The sequence below is a fragment of the Populus trichocarpa genome, chromosome 2 (genome assembly GCF_000002775.5).
Source record: "Populus trichocarpa isolate Nisqually-1 chromosome 2, P.trichocarpa_v4.1, whole genome shotgun sequence".
NCBI lineage: Eukaryota > Viridiplantae > Streptophyta > Magnoliopsida > Malpighiales > Salicaceae > Populus > Populus trichocarpa.
The window spans coordinates 8,855,104-8,875,727 of NC_037286.2; the positions used below are offsets into that span (position 1 = coordinate 8,855,104).

At 32.8% G+C, this 20,624-nt stretch overlaps 3 protein-coding genes across 13 annotated transcripts; 1 reads left to right on the forward strand and 2 right to left on the reverse strand.

The window, feature by feature from the left end:
- Positions 1-1,395: 1,395 nt before the first annotated feature.
- On the reverse strand, positions 1,396-11,105 carry LOC7472650 (uncharacterized). Of its 9 annotated transcripts, none has more exons than XM_052450700.1 (9): positions 10,739-11,105; positions 6,426-6,614; positions 6,225-6,329; positions 5,662-5,809; positions 4,856-4,945; positions 4,177-4,231; positions 3,948-4,070; positions 3,321-3,377; positions 1,396-3,176 (listed from the first exon to the last, which is right to left on the reverse strand). In XM_052450700.1, exons 2-9 carry the CDS (start codon positions 6,587-6,589, stop codon positions 3,043-3,045), a joined length of 876 nt encoding a protein of 291 aa, XP_052306660.1. In that variant the 5' UTR covers positions 6,590-6,614; positions 10,739-11,105; the 3' UTR covers positions 1,396-3,042. The 9 variants fall into 9 exon arrangements, with proteins under 9 accessions (XP_052306660.1, XP_052306661.1, XP_024451379.1 ...); XM_052450701.1 differs by having other exon boundaries at positions 6,426-6,569; positions 10,739-11,104; XM_024595611.2 differs by lacking the exon at positions 6,426-6,614 and adding an exon at positions 6,756-6,899 and having other exon boundaries at positions 10,739-11,104.
- Positions 8,593-9,595, forward strand: LOC7472651 (uncharacterized). Its single transcript, XM_002301107.4, has one exon. It carries the CDS (start codon positions 8,593-8,595, stop codon positions 9,073-9,075), a length of 483 nt encoding a protein of 160 aa, XP_002301143.4. The 3' UTR covers positions 9,076-9,595.
- A 2,310-nt stretch (positions 11,106-13,415) lies between the features above and the next one.
- Positions 13,416-18,092, reverse strand: LOC7467250 (70 kDa peptidyl-prolyl isomerase). 3 transcript variants are annotated; one of them, XM_002302365.4, is made up of 13 exons: positions 17,665-18,092; positions 17,472-17,558; positions 17,113-17,370; positions 16,930-17,010; positions 16,748-16,828; positions 16,392-16,586; positions 15,809-15,898; positions 15,533-15,708; positions 15,219-15,341; positions 14,979-15,125; positions 14,273-14,400; positions 14,078-14,198; positions 13,416-13,870 (listed from the first exon to the last, which is right to left on the reverse strand). In XM_002302365.4, the coding sequence occupies exons 1-13, from the start codon at positions 17,861-17,863 to the stop codon at positions 13,748-13,750; spliced, it is 1,809 nt and encodes a 602-aa protein (XP_002302401.3). In that variant the 5' UTR covers positions 17,864-18,092; the 3' UTR covers positions 13,416-13,747. The 3 variants fall into 3 exon arrangements, with proteins under 3 accessions (XP_002302401.3, XP_024450273.2, XP_052306142.1); XM_024594505.2 differs by lacking the exons at positions 17,472-17,558; positions 17,665-18,092 and having other exon boundaries at positions 16,392-16,615; positions 17,113-17,181; XM_052450182.1 differs by lacking the exons at positions 15,533-15,708; positions 16,392-16,586; positions 16,748-16,828; ... (2 more) ...; positions 17,472-17,558; positions 17,665-18,092 and having other exon boundaries at positions 15,809-15,832.
- Positions 18,093-20,624: the final 2,532 nt, after the last annotated feature.

Here is a 20,624-nt window from a genome sequence, read left to right on the forward strand (position 1 = left end):
TTTTTTCAATCCCTTCTCTGTAGGCTCTCGCAAAAAGTTGAAAAGGGCTTGGTCTTTGACAACTTGGGGTAATTGAGGCAGTAAATATAGAGTCAATAACCAGAAAGACGAAGTGTAAACAAGCTATATATACATACTAATAACTTAAATTGAAAACTGAATGTTCAAATTAATTACATCTAGAGATTGTCATGAAGGAGACTAGCTGTAAATATAAATACATCCACGCACCCTTAAAATTTCTGTCAAAATCCCATCCATCATGATAAACAAAGCTGATAAAAATCAACAGAAATATGGCATAATTTGAAAGAAAAAAAAAACCCTTCAAGATTCACCAAATAGTTCATCGAAGAGAACAATTAAATATAGGAAATTGAAATCCAATGTAGCTAATCAAACTTGTTCTAAAAAGAAACAAAAAACCATTGCAAGAACCAGAATTTCTAGACTTCATTCTGCAATTCATAAGAAAATCATTAAAAAAAAAAACAGATCCTTTAGCTTGCAATTGTAACCTCAACCTCCACGCCAGGTTCAATGGTAATGGAAGTTATCTGTTTCACCACTTCAGCTGAGCTAAAAAGATCAACCACTCGTTTATGAATGCGGAGCTCAAAACCATCCCAAGTGCTTGTTCCTGAAAATTAATAAATAAAATCATTGAATATACACATTGATCCTGTCATGATCGATCCAATATAAAGAAACGATTTATTTTTTAAATTTCAATGGCAATTAACATAAAATAATTAAAATCAACACAAATATATTTAATTTTGAGAGCAATAAAACAAAAGGACATAACTAATCAATTAAATCTAGATTTTGAATCAATACCTTCACCACATGGAGCTTTTCTAGTAGTAATTTGGAGAACTTTGGTTGGTATCCTCACGGGTCCCTTCATTTTCAAACTTTTATCCTTGGCACCACAAATTAAATCGGCACACACTACATAAATCCAATATATAAGTTTTGGATTTTTTTTAGGTTTACATAAATGCCCTTAAGGTACTCTCCCACTCGGAAACATATTTTTTTAAAAAAATATAATAATAATAAATAAATAAAACCATATTTTCCAGTATTTTATGCCATGTAATCCTTCAACTATTTTTATTTAAAATTTATTATTGAAAAACATAAATGAGGAAAACTTGATTACAAAGGGCAGGAAATTTCTTGTATTTAGTCTGGCCTACCAGAACAGAGAAGGAACCTAGAATAAAAGAACTGAAACTAGCAACAGGAGATAAAAACAGACCCCACCAACATAAAGCACAAACTGAGGAGACCTAGAAAGCCAACCGGGATATCAAAATAACAAGGATCAGGGCGGAAGCCGTCGGTAACCCAAGGCGGAGCAAACACGAAAGCAAGACAACAGGGATAGGGCAGGAGAAAAAAAGCGACAAAACAAATTTGCATTTGGACAATAGTAAATATTTTGATCATATTTTTTTTTTCCTTTGCTTGACCATCACCTTAAACAAACTTCATCAAGCCTTAAGGACACTCTTGCATAATAATGGTTCTTCAATGAACAAAAATTGATGTGGTTTAAGAACTTCGTGGAATAACGGTGAACCATAATAATAATGGTTCTTACCATGTCGACTATTTTGGCTTCTGTGCGATAAACATCTTTAGTTATCTCATGGAATAAAGTTTAACAGGGCCGGTAACGGTGATCCATCCACAAGTCCATTGACAAAGGACACGACTGCTCCGTTCTGCCTGCTGGTCATCATCATTGACTGAGACTGAGACTGAGAATAACGGTGATCTCGCGGGCTGACGGGCATCGCTCTTGGAGGGTGAGATAACTGTTCATCACCAAAATAAAGGCTTATGATCTTTGCCGCTCGCTGTCCATCATTGTTTGACGCTGGATGTACTGTTGATCACCAACATAATAGGCCGATTCCTGTTGCCCACTGAACATCATTGGTTGGGGATAAGAGAAGCGGCAATCACCAAATTGTGACCGTGGAACTGAGGGTGGCGGTGATCTCCACAAGATAAGAACAGTTCCCGTTGGTCGCAGTTTATTACTTGGCTAAGATTGAGGGTGTTGCTCCCCACTGACTAGTTCCAGCCGCCAGCTTGATTGTCTTGTAATTGTTGCAAGATCAACCATTTGCCAAGAATTAGCATTGAGATCAGCAAATGCTTTCAGATTGTAGATCTAGACCCTAGCAGTTGCTCACAATACAAGAGATTAAAGAAAGCTCTCATCACTAACCAATCTTTCCTTCCACCCCATTATCTATTTTGGATTCAATGGAAGGAATTAGGGTTTTTAACTATAGACAATGGGGCAAGGAAAGTGACTTGTTCTTTATTGTTGGGTTCTGGCTTTTCTACTCTCCATCACATTGAGAGGCTTTTAGAGGTTGGTTTGGGCTGAGAAGAATCCCAATTAATGCCGATTCAGACCTAATTATCAAATCTGAAATAACTAAGCAATTCAGTTCCAGTTCAGTTTGGTTAAAAATTGATTATTTTTTTTAATTTTCATTGTGTATTTATATAACATGATAATTCAAATTGTCGTTTGAAGGTTTACAATTCCTGTTTTTGTCTAAAAACAATTAGCATATCATTCATCACAGTTTCATACCATTGACAAGCAAATATAAACATAACATAATACCTCACATTCACATTCAAATGATGGGAATGTTTAGAATTGGAGTAGCTATTTTTAAAATATTTTTTATTTAAAAATATATTAAAATAATATTTTTTTTATTTTTTAAAAATTATTTTTGATATAAACATATTAAAATGATTTTAAAAAATTAATTTTAAATAGAAAAATTAAAATTTCGCCTGATCACATTTGAAGCGCAATTCCAAACAGGGCGAAAGCTTCAGCTTGGTTTTTTTCATCACCTTCCTTGCAACATTCTAACTTACAATAGCGTCAGCTGAATATGTGCCCAGTTTGCATGCCATGGCAGCTGAAGAACCACGCCTTATCAAATGTAAACTACCATCTTTATGGGTCAAAAGGAGGACCACCTACAATCAAATTTAGGTCGTCTGGAAGGGTATAGGCCGTCTATCAGGCCAAGATTCTATTCTTTCAAAATACTTGACAGGTACGGTGCCGTCAAAACCTTCTGTCAAAATCACCCTATTGTCTGAAATGTAAAGCTTCATTCCCTCTGAAATCAAACATAATTGCAAACACAGAACAAGGAATCAGTTATCACCCATGCTTGTCCTACTAAATTTTGTACTCAACATGTATACATATTTTATCTAACTTGTTATCTGGTTGAAAAGATCAGAGGTGTTGATGTTTATACCTTCAAGTGCTTTTCTGACATCAAGAAATATCAAAACATTAACATCCCGTCTCATACCTGAAAGATGAAAAGTCAAATATATCATACAAAGCCATCAACAATCTTAAAAAGTATGCTAAGTGATTTATCAATTTGAAAGCCTTGCTTCATTGAACATGAGCTAGTCAAGGTTCAGATTTGAGAAACAATTGCAAAAGGCACCAACAAAAGATACTCCCAGCTAGCAACTAAAGCACTTCCTCCCTTCTTCCATCATTGGCTTTCTTTCAAATTAGGGCTACAAAAAGGTGTTCTTGTAAACATTGGAGCACTCAAGTAAAATCTATTGAAATGACCTGCCATTCGTTACCATGGGCAATTTTTCTTTCTAGTCATGTAGATGCTGACGAGTAAAATTCAGATCCACAAAATTTTGGTAAAGGCTTGCTATTTTGGGAAGAGTTCTTACTAAACAGATAAGCAGACTCTATTGTCCCCCAACCCCCAACCCATGGAAAAAAAACATGCACTCTACATTTTGACTCTTCCTTCAAATCTTAAAAGACAATGATCGCATGATATCTCTAGAACATGAAGCCATGAATGTCAAAAGAACAACTTAAAAGCAAGTTTCCTTATGTATCATACCACTAATCACTTCAACATCTGTTGGCAAACCACTGGAGAAGTGAACATGCAATCTTTGCATTCTCTTTAAACCAGATTCCAAAATTGAGTCTAGATTCTTCTTATAGGTCCCATGTACACACACTGCATTAGGGAAGGAGGTAATGAACCAAATAATAACCTAAAAAAAAGGGAAAATAGAAAAGTCCTATTTGAGAGGATGGAAATATAGCATAGTAGTAACTTTTACCTGTAATTTCCTCGGGCGAAAGAATTGCTTTTAACAGACTTTCAGATTCAACTGTCTGCACAAGCATAAGTAACCCGTTCAGACTAAACTAATGCACATCCTTCTTCTTTTGAGAAAACATCATAATGAATGACACAACACCCTAGTATACAGAGAACTGAGACGTAAACTAGTTTTAACATAAATTCAAGTGGTACAAAGAAAAATAGTGAGACCTGTGTAGTTCTGTAACAAACAGTTTGATGGTCACAAGTATAAGGAACATATATGTCAAAGTTAACAGAGCATAAAATTTGTAAGTAAACATAAATTTCATAAACAGCATAAAATCTTCTCATTTTCTGTTTCTTTAATCCTGAAGTGAATATTACAAATACATCAAATGTTCTAACTTGACAAGATTAAAATTTTCATCCAGATTGATATTCAGATATTTTCCAGATAAGTTAAGCTAATTATTTTGCTTTGCTACTAGTGCCCTAAGCAATCATTAAAGGCATAAATATATCAAGAATTATCAAACATGTTGGGGCAGCAAAAGCATGAGAACCAATTTTGTTATGTTATTATTGCAAAATCTCACTCTTAAGACACAGTTGAATGTCCAAGTTTTACTCATAATCACAAAGATAACCTACTGGGATGAATAGATTGTTGTTTCACAGTAAATATCTATCACCTTTATCGAGTGGCCTTGGTTAGCACGTATCAGAAGCTCCTCGCCTTCTTCCAGGAGGCTAAGTCGCTGCTTATTATCTTTTCTAACAGCCTGAATTTGCAATAACAAAAGATGTTATCTCTAGGAAGTTTATTCATAAACAAAAATAAATAAAGGTATAGAACTTCATTGTGCGGAGTGACGACAAGTTTCAATAATATGAGCAAGTTTCAATAATATGAGCTCCAGGTGTGAGTAAGTTTTACAGAAAAGCCAAACCTTTTGTTATAAATTTAGCAATTGTAAAAATCATATTTCATTAACAGCCGGATAAGAATATGGTGAAATAGAATATAAATACATGTATCTTTTATCCATCATAAATGTTCTTACCTTGTACATAGACATACATTAGCCATCAACATTATAGGAGTAAGAAAGTAAATAAACATGCCCCCAAACATCACAACTTACTATTTAATGGTACTTTTATGGTAGGAAAATTTGTATTCCAAAAGAAGTATGATAAGAAACCAAGTCTAAAAAGGGAAATAAAGTTATAAGATCATGTCCTACGAATTTACAAACACCCTTGGCAATCATTCGTCAATCTCTGTCAGACAGTCTTTGAAACATCAAAGTAAGTAAGTTTTCTATCAATGCAGGAAAAAAATGATGCAATACGCATAACGCGAGCTATATTCTCCCTCACCCCACATTGTTTTCCTAGAGAAATCAATGCTCAATCAAATAGTACCAGGAAAATCATTTGCCTAACAGGAACAAAGATGCAAATGTATATAAAGAAAAGTATTTACTGAACCAACCTCTTTAACATCATCATCAGTATGTGATCTTAACGGAACATTAGCAAATGTTTTCATATTGAGCTTTAGTAAATCCTCAACTTTGACAAACCCATCACTTCGCATATTCAAGTTCAACTCTGAAGCCTTGTGACGCAAGATCCGTGTCCTGAAAATGTTCAATTATGTCAAAAAAATCATTTTAACCTAAAAACTTAAACAGTTAAGAAAGATCTCAAGATATGATTTATATTATTCTCTAACATATCTTTTTTTTTAACTTGAAACTTGTACAAGTTAACACTAATTTGTGCTTAAATTTATTAGTTATAAAGGAATAATGAGATTCAAAACCGTTACCGGTTAGTTAACAAGTCACTAATAATATGTCAAAAAACAATATAAGCCCAAAAACTTAAGTTATCACCTATATATCATTTATATTATTACGTGACAAATTAGACACAAAATCAACAAAATTGTTTAACATCATTCATAATATGCTTCCACTAAAAATTAATAATATCAACAAAAATTCAAATTATAACGACAAAAAAAAGTGTAATGTTCAAGGTTGTGCTTACAACAATCTGCCAAGTGCATCAATTTTATCCTTACTAGATCCCCCTCTGCCGCGGCCTCGGCCTCTAGACCCTTCTCTATCGTTTTGCATCTCCAAACCTCTTCCTCTGCCATCAATGCCCAATTTTGTATTTCAGAAAAAAATCAAACAAAACCAAGTGAAAAGGGGAAATTATATCAGGTGAGAAGAATAAGAAACATACCCTCTATTGGAATGAGAAAAAGAAGAGCTCATGTTGTTGTTTGTATTGTTTTTTATGGAAGCAGCAAAAGCAAAAGGAGGAGACCGCTTATGGAAAGTAGAGGAGGTTGCAAGATAGATACGACAGCAGCCTAGAATTCGAACACTACTTATAAAAGCCCACATGTCATATCATATGGAACTCTGGAACCTATAAACGAAACAAAATATGATTCGGTCCTCCTCCAAGAAAAGAATCGGTACACAGTTATATATAGTATTTCAAAAAAAAATCAAACAAAACCAAGCGAAAAGGGGAAATTATATTAGGTGAGAAGAATAAGAAACGTACCCTCTATTGGAATGAGAAAAAGAAGAGCTCATGTTGTTGTTTGTATTGTTTTTTATGGAAGCAGCAAAAGCAAATGGTGGAGACCGCTTATGTAAAGTAGAGGAGGTTGCAAGATAGATACGACAGCAGCCTAGAATTCGAACACTGCTTATAAAAGCCACATATCAAGGCTGTTAAAAACGTTTTTTTGACACCACGGAATATATAATATAAACTCGGATCGTAAAATTGTAAATAAAATATTTTAACTAATTATATATTAACAATTATACTCAAGTACTAATTAACAATATAACATGATTAAAATAAAAGTAAAATAAAGAATAAAAAAATCCAAACACCTTAAAATACATAGTTTAAATAAAAATTTATACATGGTTTAAATAACTTAAATTCCTAAAAATGTTTTAACTAATTATTTAGTTAGAATTGATGACACCCTGTAACTGCAAGTTTAGACCACAGTGACAACAGAGAGCACCAATCATACAAAGTATGTCATAAATCATAGTTTTGTCATGTGTTACAATTAGTATTGTGTTGTTTCATAAATCCTTGTTCTCGACTAAGAGCATCCAAAAATCCATCTTACAAGGACATTTGTCAGGAATATTTCCACATAAAGAAGGTAAAAAGTTGTTTTGATAATTCTATAACCTAGCATCATTTCTAATGAGTAAGATAGTGATACTATATACAAGTAACAATTAGGTGAACATGCATTTAATACAGTGCTGTTTAAATGCCTCAAATCATATTATTGTACACAAGTAAGTTACATTTGAAACTTTTTTAAAATGTCTGTTGCATGTGATGAACTATAATAAAGTGATATCACTGCCATAAGATTGTTCATGTTGGCATATGAAAGCTCAGCCTCCAGAAAAAAAAAAAAAAAAAAGAATACAGATATCAGAGTAGCTTGGCCAAGCTATACGGTTGTACCAAGAAAAGGACTTTGTATTATTAGCATGTAAATGTCAAAAACATGGAAAAGAAACTTCTACTGGAACAAAAATACACACCATTCCAGAACAATTTTGAACGTAGGCACTTCAACTCAGAGACTTGAGTTCTTTTGATGCAGAATGAAGCATTTTTTGGCATAATTTACATAGCACTTCAAGATAATAAAGCAGTGACATAAAAGACAATCCAAAAAATCACAACTTGATTCGATTTGCAGCACAGTAAAGGCCAACATAGTGCAAGCACTAAGCATTCTAAAAAGATTGTCATTGACTTATTAGAGCGGCTAAAGCCAATGTTTTATAGAGGGTTCACTATGGGCGCCTGCAGATTTAGGTAAACTGACAAGTCGTTACTTTTCCTTCTTAAATCCATAGGCTCCTCTCTGGACCGAACTCAAAACAATTGGGCTTACAAAATTTCATTACAATAATCTATGCAGGTGGTAGGGCACCGCCCCATAACTAGCCACTTCGGTTTCTTCGGTAATTCAGTTTCCGGTTTTGGAAGTAAATCCAGCTATTTGACATTCCTTTTTAATAATAATAATAATAAGCTTTATTTATTCAGCACCAATGCTCTCCCCATCGTTTACAAGGTTTTCTAACCCTGTGTGCTAGTTGAAAAACTAAAAAAAGACGTCCAAATCCAACGACTGCCTGCCTTGTTTTAGTTCATACCTATAACCTAATCGGCGTCATTTTCTCCTCTACTTATAACCCACAAACCTAACCCCATCACCTCATCTCCTTCTTTCTGTCTCTCAACATTAGTATCGAATTTCTTATTTTCAAATATCCCATTTCAATTCACACTCTTGATCACTTTCCAAAACCCTCTTTTGTTAGCTAGCCAGCTAGAATCCAGCATGAAGACAAAAGCACACAACCAAAGCAAGTTCATGCGAGTCGTTGCAATCCCAGTAAGACTTTTGTGTAAAGCAAGGGACGTTTATGTTAAAAGCATAATAGACTGCTCGACGAGGATGGGTTATGGCCACTCCATGGCCTTGCCAACGGGACAATACCCTCCCTTGCCCTGGAGCTTCAGTATTGGCTCGTCAAGGTGCAACGACAATGAAGATTACAGAAAGCTTGTTAGAGCTGCTTCTGACAGGAGCTTAGGTCAAAGAAATGAAATTGAGATGTTCATACAGCAATTGAGGCAGCAGCAATCATCGATAATGGTGGGATCCAAAATGTTTTTGCCAAAGAGTTGCGGTTTTGGAATGGGTATCATGGGAAGGATTGATGGAGACAAACCATGTGATTTTGAAACAGGCGCAGGCGCCGTTGTAAAGCCACAGTTGGGGCCAAGAAGCAGAAGCTTTGCTGTTGGAAGGAAGGGTTAATTAATTGAAATTCATAAAAAAAAAAAAAAAAACAGAGAGAGAGAGGCTGCCTTCTGATTTTTTGAGAGGGATTCACCATGGGGAGAGTTGAGTAAAGAGCCCTCCCTCGTGGTTAATTTGGTTTAATTATTTCTGTTGTTCTTGGATAATGGTTGGGCTGTAATGGAGCTTAGTTTGGGAATCTTTAATTTCTGTGCTTAAGGCGTTTGGGCTTTTGGAGTGTGATAATATATACTTAATGAGAGCATTTGCATATTTGGATATCAAATGGATTAAATCCGAATCCATACTCAAGAAATGATGAAGAACATCGTTGGCCCCATTGTTTATTTCCCCACCTTTTCCTCTCTGTTTTTTTCTTTAATCCTTCATTCGTCAAAAGAGAGAAGAGAATTTGCAAGTTGCAAGTTAACAAACTACATTTAGGATGCGTTTGGTTTATGATTTTTTTTTTTGTAAGTTATTTTTCATTCACATCAATTGTGGAGATGATAATAAAATTATTAAAATATTATTGATATTGTTGGAGATAGTAACGGTTGTGATGGAGTCAGCCATCATACAATGATTCTTGCGGTGATAATGTTATTGGAGTTCCGATTGCAAATTATTTGTTTGGATAGATATGTAACAAAACCTGATCTAATCACGGTAGTTATATTAAGATGTTTCCCTTTTAATAGAAACACATGGAGAAAATATAATCATGGATTATATTTTTAGTTCTAAAAAATTCAAAGAAGAACTTAGTTTCTAAACTTTTTTTCAAACTAATATATATATATTATTCAATGAACAAATAGATCTTTTAATAATTTATAGGGTTTTTAGATTTTCCTATAAATAATAGGACATGCCTCTTATTTTTGTGTAGTTCTTTATTATACAGAAAAATTAAATAAGTCACAGAATATAGAGCTGGCAATTTAGACATGAAAATTCTTTTCTACTAAATAAGAATTTAAAAGATTTTTCACTAGAGTTTCGTGTAAATTACTGTTAGAGACCAAACAATTGAACAACTTATAATTTATGACAACTCAACCTTTAAAGTATTATTCAAAATTGAAAAAAATTAGATCTTTAGGTAAGAAATTTTTAAACAACTCTAGATCTATTTAACAAGATTCTAAGAATTCTCGAATAATTTTTTTTATTATTTTCACTGCGAATATGATATAATTCCTTGAAATTAATTTTTCATTCTCTCAAAACATGTTTATTTTAAATTTTTCTAACTTTTTTATCCATCAAAACTCATTACTGAATTTTAAACTAAAATTATAAATCCTCATCCATCCATACTTGGAGACCATTTTCTCCATTTCACATTATATTCCCTTTTATTTATATAGTTTACTCATTTTTCTTTTCATCCCAAGTTTCTATTACTCCTCCATTTATTTCTACACTAGTTCCTACATTTACGCAGGGGTTTATATTTTCTATCAACGAGTCACATAGCACAAAAGTAACTACCATTTCTTCATCATGGCAATAAATCCTATTTAAATAAAAATATCAGTATTAATAGCAAAACCAGCCCGAAAAAGTAAAATCATGGCTTAAAAGTTAGAAACTAACAGAGAAGAAAAATCATGAAAAAATAAATAAATCTAAAGCAATAAATAAAAAACAACAGAAAGAGATAAATTTGACTTACCTCTAGAAAGATTGAGAATGTTGTTGGGTTTCGTTTTGGGTTATTGGTGTGGGTTTCATTGCAATGGGTTGCGGGGCGCTACTGTGATGTGGAGGAGGAGGTTATTACCGTGTCTGTGGTGGTAGAGGATGGAGAGAAAGGTTATTCGTGTGAGGGATTTGGTGATGGAAGAAGGAGATCGAGAGAGAATGAGAGAGTAGTGATTTGAACGACGGAGAAAGGTTGCTAGCTATGTATGGTTTTGCTGGATTTTGGGTGGAGAATTGGTGATCAAGAAAGAACGAAAGAGCAGTGAGAAAGGAGAGGAGAAAATTGTGATTTGTGAGAGAGGAGGCGGGTTTGTGAGGACTAAGGAGAGGCTTCGAGTGTAACTATTTATGTCAATAAATATAAAAAAAATAGTTATTTATTTGATTTGTTTTGAGAAGGCCAAACATATAATTTTACTGTTGAGAGGCACTACATTTTCCCCCCCATGTTTTAGAATTTTCTTATAATTATTGATTTTCAATCAATACGATTAGACGTGTTCGCTTTTATATTCATATGATGATAATACCAAAAAAATAAAATTATACTAAACAAAATGCAACAAAGAAGGTAAAAGAATAGAACAAAGCATATGCATGTAGATTTTGTTTTGACATTATTTTTTTTTTTCAATGTGTAAAAATTAGTTTATTTAGCAAGTTGATATTTTTCTTCCTATTTTTTTTATAAAATTAAATTAAATGAAACATATGTATTTTTTTTCACTGATTGGATTTTAAGGGAATCTCACATTGTATTTTTCACAATTTTATGTTTTTATTGATTCAAATTGTTTTAGTTTTTTTTAAGAGAATTTGACTTTATATTTTTTTTATTACATTTCACATTTATTATATTTTTATAGATTAACAAAATTCAATAGATAAATCATGTGAAAACTTTTTTTTTCAAGTACACGGTGGTAATATTTATAGTAATTTGTAAGGGGAAAACAACTATCTCACCATTAAACGAAGTGTGAGTTCGAGACATTCAATTTTGCCTACACATATACGTATTTAATTTATAAAATAAATAAATAAATAAAAGGTAAAAACAGATTTACCTGGCCCATTAGAGGCCATGTTTCAAATTAGAGTCCAAACCCATTCCAAGACAAGATCCTAGAGAGAGATCATGTAAGAATATACGATGAACCTTGAAGGTGACGTGGCAGCAAAACAGAATTCAAACTCTGTCAACGAATTCTCACCACAGAGCTGTGCCACATCTACCATCTTGTACTTGAGAAGCCGGAAGAAGATCATTATATATTATATTATACAAAAAAAAAAAAAAAACTAAAACAACATGCAATTTTATTGTTTGGAATCTACTGTTCACGCTCTCGTAAAAATTAAAATTTTCATTCACAAAGCTTTTCTGTCCCTGAAAGTTTGCATGTTTTTCAATTTAATCACTTATACTTTATTTGTTTTTAAATGACATTCTTTAAAGTTGTGTTTTCATTGTTTTATAAGTTCAAATTTGTTTTTCCCTTTCTTCTCATGCTATTTTTTTTATGTGTATTTAAATATTTCAATGTTAAATTAGCAACTGATTTTATAAAATGTAATTTTGGCTTCCTTTAAAAATCAAATAGAGGATCAAGATTAATATAAAAAAGAAATAAGTTTTTTTTTTATAATTAGCGCCAACAAAAATTCCATGCAACTTCTAGAGTTTTAATTTTTTTTTCATTCTTATTCTTTTAAATTATTGTATTTTAGTTTTAAATTTTATTATTGTCATATTTCAATCACTAGAAGTTCAGGGAAGAGAGGAAAAGTAGTAAGAAAAGTTGAGAAGAGAAAAAGATATAGTGCTTATTTGAGAACTCGATATGCACCTTCTAAATTTTTTTTACTTTTTTTGTTAAAAATATTATTTTTATGTTTTAGATTATTTTAATGTGCTGATATTAAAAGAATATTTATTTTTATTTTAAGTGATTGTCTTCGGTAAATCAATGGCATGCTTGTACATCCCTTCTTCTTGCTTTTCCCTTAACCCCAAACAATCACTTCAGCCTCTATTTCCCGCTTGATGATAATGATTTGTGGATGGTGGAGACTGGAGAGGATGAGATAAAAAGGTTTATACGGAATTTTGGGTGTTGATTTCAGACTGTCGATCTATGGTGATTTGTGATTAGAAAAGCTGAATCATGGTTGGTGATTGAGCTTTAAAAAAAATATAATGACAAAAATAAAGAAATAAAATTGTTTAGAAATAGAAAAGATGAGGTGAGGTTCATTGATTTGAAACAGAAAGCGGAAATAAATTTATGGATGTTTCAGAGAGAGAGAGAGAGATGAAACTAAGAGTATTTTTTAATTTTTAATTATTCATATATTTTTATTTTTCTAAAATACACTTTTCTTTAAATACCATACACATCTCAAATGTCAGGACTGCAATAATTGAATTAGTGTGCATTTAGTATCTTGCTGCATATTACTTTTTAAAAATAAATCAAAATATTTTTTTAATTTTTAAATTTTTTTTATATCAATATATTAAAATCATAAAAAAAAACACAAAAAAAAATAACAATTTAATATTTTTTTAAAACACGTACACACTCAAATACAGCGCACTTCCGAAGAAGCAAGTAAAAGCATCCAACTAATCAAACCTCCGGACATCAAACAAAGTTAACCTTCTCAGCCACTAATTTGAAACTTCAAATCATGTCTTGCAGTACATTATCAATTTCGAATCTAAAACATGGTATGAAGAACGGGAACAAAAATAGAATGAAAAGAAAACATAGAGCACGCAGGAAACTGGAAAAAATAATTCCTCATTGGTGTCCAAATGTTGCATTCCCTGTACGGTTAATATTATAATGCAAAGATGAGCAGCGAACGAGATTTGTTATCTCACAGTAGACAATAATTCTATTGCATCTGTGCGTGCATTTTCCCTCTTGGTTGTAAGGTTATTATGATACATACGTTTTCTTTAACAAAGATGCTAACAGGAATCAACAGCCTTTGCATTGTCAGGTGGATATGAACTATCAGCAACATTTCCCATTTCCATTGCCACAGCCTCTACATTTTTCATGTCATCGTCTGCTCTCTCGACTTTCAATTTCTGTCAGAATATTATTGACAGTCAGCTTTACCATCCTCCTCAAAAGTGGTAGAAACTAGTTCCATGAAAGTTGGTAAAATAATCCAATCATAAAATAATAGCATTTGACACCATTTCACAGCATTTCCTCCGAATGCTGGAAAAGCACCTCAAACGTTTCAGCTTTAAAATTTAAGGCGTGTTTGACATGGTTATTGTCTTTTTTACCTTGGTTATGGCAGATGTTTGCTTTGTCATATCCGCAAACATGTTGGAATAGAGCTTTGCATCTCTCTTGTTACTTTCTGCTTGAAGTTGTTTCAATGTCTTCTGAATTAACTTCACCTCCCTGAAAAAGACACGGAACACGCATGAGAAAATCTTAGCTATAAACGTATAAAAAAGTGCTCTGTCCTCTAGTACCTGTTTTGAGGATCAACTTCAAGAGCTTTCTTAATGTCCATGTCAGCTGAGACCAAATCTGTAGTTTGGATCAGTGCTTGTGCCCGCCTATAAAGGGCTTTTATGTTGTAGAACTCAATATCCAGTACCTATAATGGATCAAAACACAGAATACAAAATGTCATCTTGTCTTGTATCATCCCTAACTAGCCTTATAAAATGCTGAAGGCCGAGAGAATTTGCTCCTCTCTATCCATTTTAAATAGAAGCTTCATTCTTCAACCCATAACCAGTTAAAATGCGGAGATCATTTTTACTGAACACTGAACAGCCTAGAGTCATCATTTCAACAAGAGCGAAGGACATTTATAGCATCTAGCCATTGCCCCTTTCAATGAAATTATGAAAATACTGCATAGCAATTAGAACCCATTTCTCAGGGGTGCCAACGGAAAAACCTGTTATGCCATCAAATTTCTACTCACTTGTAAAAGCTTATGGGACTAGAATGACAAACTCGAGCATACATTTTTCCAACCCAGTAAATAACTTTTATATCTCAGAATTAACTTTAGAGATCCCATACCTCACACTCAATTCTTATGTTTATTATTTTATCATCAATTTTCCTCCCAAATATAATCTCTCACTGAAAAACAATTTTTCAAGTAATCTGATTTTTTAAATTTGACAGCATTTGGCGACTACTTTCCTTGATGCATCTTACCTTTGAACATAACTTGATTGCTCCCTGAAAATCATTAAGTTTGAGGCTACATGCTGCCTTGTTCAGCCAGCAAGTTACTCTCATTGCTGTTACCAGCTCTTGCTCATCATCCCCAAAAACTTCCTCTTCACCAACATAACTTGCAGCCTGATGGGATGGGACATGCAGTTAAAAATAAATCAAAATCTCTAGATCTGACCATAAGCAATGAAATATGGGAGAAATCAAGTGCTGAGCTACCTTATCATACTTTTTCCCAGCTCTTAGATACTTCCCACTTTTAAATAGCAGGTTTCCTTCTTCTTTCTTTCTCTCGGCAGCCTTAATTTTCTCCTGATTATTCATCTCCCATGGTGTTTTCTCCTATTTGTTAGACAGCAGAAAGTATTGGGTCAACAATCCTAAATCAGACAGTAAAAGGAGACTTTGGGGAGGGGGGATGCAGCTTAACAAATAGCCATCTCTGATTGTGTGGTTTATCATGTCTTATTATATTGACAATAGCCAGTAGTATCTCAACTGTAGCTCTACAATACAATCACTGAACTGACTACCTTAATAAAATCTGACATTTCAACTTCATAGACTAAGATTGATGATGGGGGTACAATAGCAAGATCCCTCTTTGTTTCAACGTTTCCAAAGCCGTATTCTGGCTTTACTGTTAATATTGCATATTCCCCCTTCTTCATTGTTGCCACAGCTCGGTCTAAACCTGCGATCACTTGCTCTAGATACAGAAAATGCAATATTATTCTATTAGCAATTCTCAGAAACAGTAAATGATATACCATAACGAAGAGATCAAACCACATCAGAGTTAAACTAACCTTCATCTGTTATAAATTGCAAAGGCTGCCCATCATCAATTCCTTTTCTTTCAAACACAGTTCCATCCTCTAGCCTAGCTGTATAGCTAACTGCATGAAGAATTTTGTAAAGATTAATATCTCCAGAGCATACATTTACGCAATGCCATGGTTAAGAAATCTATGGGCTAGAAAGGATGTTTTGCTCTCTGGATCAATCAGTTCTTAAGTAAGTAAATAGTTTTTGCAGTATTGGAAGAGTCAGTTGCTGTTGTCATTTCTGAATGCCTGTTATTCGTGGCATAAATGGATTCACTGAGAAAAGGAGAGAGAGAGGGATTCAATGTCAAATATACATATATATTCCTATCAAACTAAGCAGGTATTTGTACATGAAGCTGGAACTATTTAAACTATATATTCCTATCAAACTAAGCAGGTATTTGTACATGAAGCTGGAACTATTTAAGCAATCCCCATTCACTAAGGTTTTCCTGGACAGGTTTACATATCTGGCACACTAATTTCATTTTAGACCCAAGTGAGATGTCACTTTGCAAAAAACTCCTTACCTAATTGATTTTACCAATATCGGAATACTTACTGGTTACTGTTGCACCTTCATTTGCAACAAGGGAGCCCTCCCCCTCTTTCAGGATCTTCTTGAAGACCTTAGCATCACCAGTAACATCAATAACAGGCTTAAAGGATGTTAGCTCCAGATCAATGTACAGAGTAGAATTTGGTGGGACTGGACAGATTGCATCACTAGCATCTTTTCCTTCCTGTCCATAAGCATCTGCAAACATCATTTTTCCAGATGAAGGCCTAAAATTAAAATTTAAAAGAAGGGAGCCTATGAGATACACAACTAAAAAAGCATGAAGTTTGGACTCAATATCAAGATGAACAATGCCATAACCTCTCATGAATTATTTGTAGCAGTGGTGAAAGACATACATTGAGGCTGAACAACTAGTTTGACTTTCTCTCCCCTTTTCATGGTCATGGTTGCTTTTGGCAATGCTGGACATAGATGACCTGAATAAAAGCACAAGTTTTATTAAACAAAAGTAGGCATCATCAAGAAATAATTGATATTCCCAGACAAGAACCACAAAATTCTAATTGATCAACATTACCATCTTTTACATAAAACTCAATTCCTTCTTCTAGTGTTTTTGCCACAATAGTGCCATCAGCAAGGGCCACCTGATACTTCACTGCATTTTATACAGAAACCCACCCACATCATCCCACTCATGCATTCCAAATGATTAACAGAAAGGAACAAAAGTACATCACAAAATGAGCAACTGAAGTACCAAGGACTTCATCTAAATCACCAGGACGGTCGTGCTTATCTCCCTTCTCCACAATTTTCTTTATAATTCCACCATCTTTGCTCACATCCACCACCTTAATCCACGAAACAAGCTCAACCTCATATCGAACAAAAGAATTCGTCGGCACAGCATCACGCCCTGTCACTCCAAAGCCCAATTCAGGAGGCAACGTGAACAATGCACGTTCGCCCTTTTTCATGGTAATGATCCCATGATCCAATCCAGCCACCACTTCCCCTATTAGACCCACAAACATAAGAATCAATCAATCAATCTAAAAACACAAATTAAGCAACTCCGAGCAGGAAAAAAAACTTTTTTTCTTAAAAGGGACTTACCTTGACCAAGTTTCATAATCACAGATGAATCCCTATCTCTTGTGGAATCAAACTTAGTACCATCAAGTAATGTGCCCACATAATGAACTGCATTCAGATCACACGAACAGCAATTTCTCTCAAAATTCATCACAAAAAACCACACTAGTATCACTAAAACAAGTAAATGCTGTAGTAAACAATAAATTAGTACCAGTGACTTCATCATTGAATTCTGGAGTTTCCCAGCCAAGGCCACGCTTGAGGAGCTTCTTCTTTATACCAGAATTACCAAGCTCTCTCTCTTCGCCAACCTTGAGAGGAGGAGCTGATTCGATCACCTCCCCTGGTTCTTCATCGAGGTCTTCCTCGTGTTCAATGTCTGAATCACGAGTCCCTTTCTCTACACCCATATGATAACTCCGTCGACTTCAACTTCTCGGCCTCCGATCAGTCGCACAATGTTTTTGTGTTTTCCGAGGTGATAAATGAGAGATGTTGACGGTGTTAGTAGCAGTAGCAGTGATCCTTTCGATAGTAGTAGCTTCTGGAGTCTGTAATGTGGCGGGACGGGGACGCGAGGAGTCCGAGGTAATTTTGATGATTACGGCATAGGAGCATGCTTTGTGGATTGTGATTTTGCTTGGAGAATTACGATATTTAGGCATTTGAAATTTGGATTAATTTTCATTATTATTATTATTATTATTATTATTATTATTATTAATACATAAAATTCAATTAAATTTATTTATTATTATAAATTTTGTGTTTTATCTTTGTGTCTTTTTTTGTAGTTTCATATGCTTTATTTATAGTTTTTTTAGTGTACTCATCCTTGATTTTCCATGGTTTATTATTTTTTAATTAAAAATCTTAATTGTATTTGCTTCTAAAATACAATTACTATTATTGAATCAACCTTACTATATATCGTCATGTTTCAGTGACGACAACGAATCTTGACCATATTTATTATTTTATTTATGAGACTTGACCGTCTAAAAATTTTAAAATCGTCACCAATCATTGATAATGGTGTGATTAGTTATCTAAATCCATTTATTTTAACTAATTATTATTAATTTTTTTCTTAGTTAAAGACAAGTATAGTCTGTTACGCAACCAATCATTTTAATTTTTTTAAATTAATATAAAAAATTAAAAATATTAGTAGAATAATTGAAAAACAATAGTAAAATAATATATTTTGTATATGTCAGAATTAAAAAACACGATATTTATAAATTATCACTATTTAAAATAACAATATTAAAAAATATTAAATGAGCCGAATATAAAAGAGAAAATGAAAGAGAAAAAGACTCTAAAGATATACCGAAACTCTGATTATGACACCATCAATATTATTGGAAATATTTTGATGGAATGAATCCAACAACATCAGGAAATGTCATCAACAATGACTCAAGTATATAACATTTGCCCCTCAAGGATGGCAAGTGACTCACTTGTTTTTTATGACAAGTGTAATTCACTTAAGTTATTGTTGATAACATTTCTTGATGTAATTAGATTTATCTTGTTAATATTTTTTTTATAGTACCAATAATATTATAATCGAAGGTTTCGATATGTTTTAAAGGTCTTTTTTTTTCTTTCCTTTCTCTTGTTTATTTAATAAATTTTTTAGATATTATTATTTTAAATAATGATAAGCTATAAATATCATATTTTTTAAATGTATAAACTGTGCTATTTTATCTATTTATTTTTTAATTATATTATTTCATCAATATTTTTAAAAAAATTTTCTAATAAGTAAAAATAGCCAAATATTTTTAGGCTGAGGAGTTCAGTTACACGCATGGAAGTTTCTCACCCCCTTGCAATGCCCTAAGTTATTTTTAAAGCACTTTAAAATTATTGACTTTCCAACTACTTGTTGAATTTATTTATTTTCGTTTCAGCATTTACCAAACCTTTTGACTTTCTTAAAAAAAAAGCTTATAATCTTTATAGAAAAGAATAATATGATTAATATTAAAATTATTTTTTCATTTTCTTAGCATGAAAGACTTATGAAACCTTTAGCCCCAACCCCTTATATATATATATTTTTTATTTGTTTAGGAAAACATTTTTTTGTTGAATGGATAAGATACTCATTAACTATGTAATTACTTACCTGTATTGTTTTTAATCATCATCATGGGTTATAACTTTTAATTTACTAGATTTTTCCAATAATTCTGTAACAAAAATTCTATAATTAATTGCTAACATTGTTGTTTATTATTATAAAAATATTTCTTTTAAAAAAACTCATTAGGCTTTCTCAATTATCTTATTAATAACTAATCTAATATTCTCATGTATTTTTAAAAAAATTAATTTCAATATTCGATATTCTAATAATAAAAGTCATAACAGTAAAAACAACATGTAATGAGTTTTACCATCTATCTGACCTGTATTTCGTTACTAGTAGAATAATTTTTTTTCCAACAAAAAAAAATAAACGTGTAAGATTTTTTTATATAAAAAATTCTAAACATAAATCAAAACGTATATCCATACATTTAATTAAATAAATGTATAAACATTAAACCCAACTAAACCTGTTGGTGTTGCACTGACTTCAAAATTCCAGTCACGACTTCAGGCATAATGTTTTTTCCAGGTGGATTACGAGTTCTTTTTCCTCGAAGACTATGATTTTCCCTCTCCTGTCATTAATGTCAAAGAATAACATCATCTATCTTTTGCAGAAGCATTTAACTTCAGGGAGCGCCTGAGCTGCCACTTGAGATCCATATTGCTAACGCGGTTGTGACCCATTGCAACTTTTTGTCACCTGTTATGATGGGAATAATCAAACAACATTATGTTTATAATCAGGATTAAAATGAAATATGGATTTCATAAACTTTTGGGGTGATTTTTCCAAAAATGCATCAAAATCAACCCAATTTTATTTTTCATTCTCCAGTTTACTTTCAAGATGAATTCAATAACAACAAGCTTGATAGTTTTTGTTGCTAAAATATGATAACCAAACTTTTCTTTCTCCTCCCTTTCTTCCACTATTCTCTCCTCTCTATAGACAAGGATTAAAATGCAAGATAAAGTAACTACAGGAATCGAAATGTAAATATGCTGAAGTATGAATACCTAATTTCAAATTGTGTGTGAACAAATGACAGTCATTAG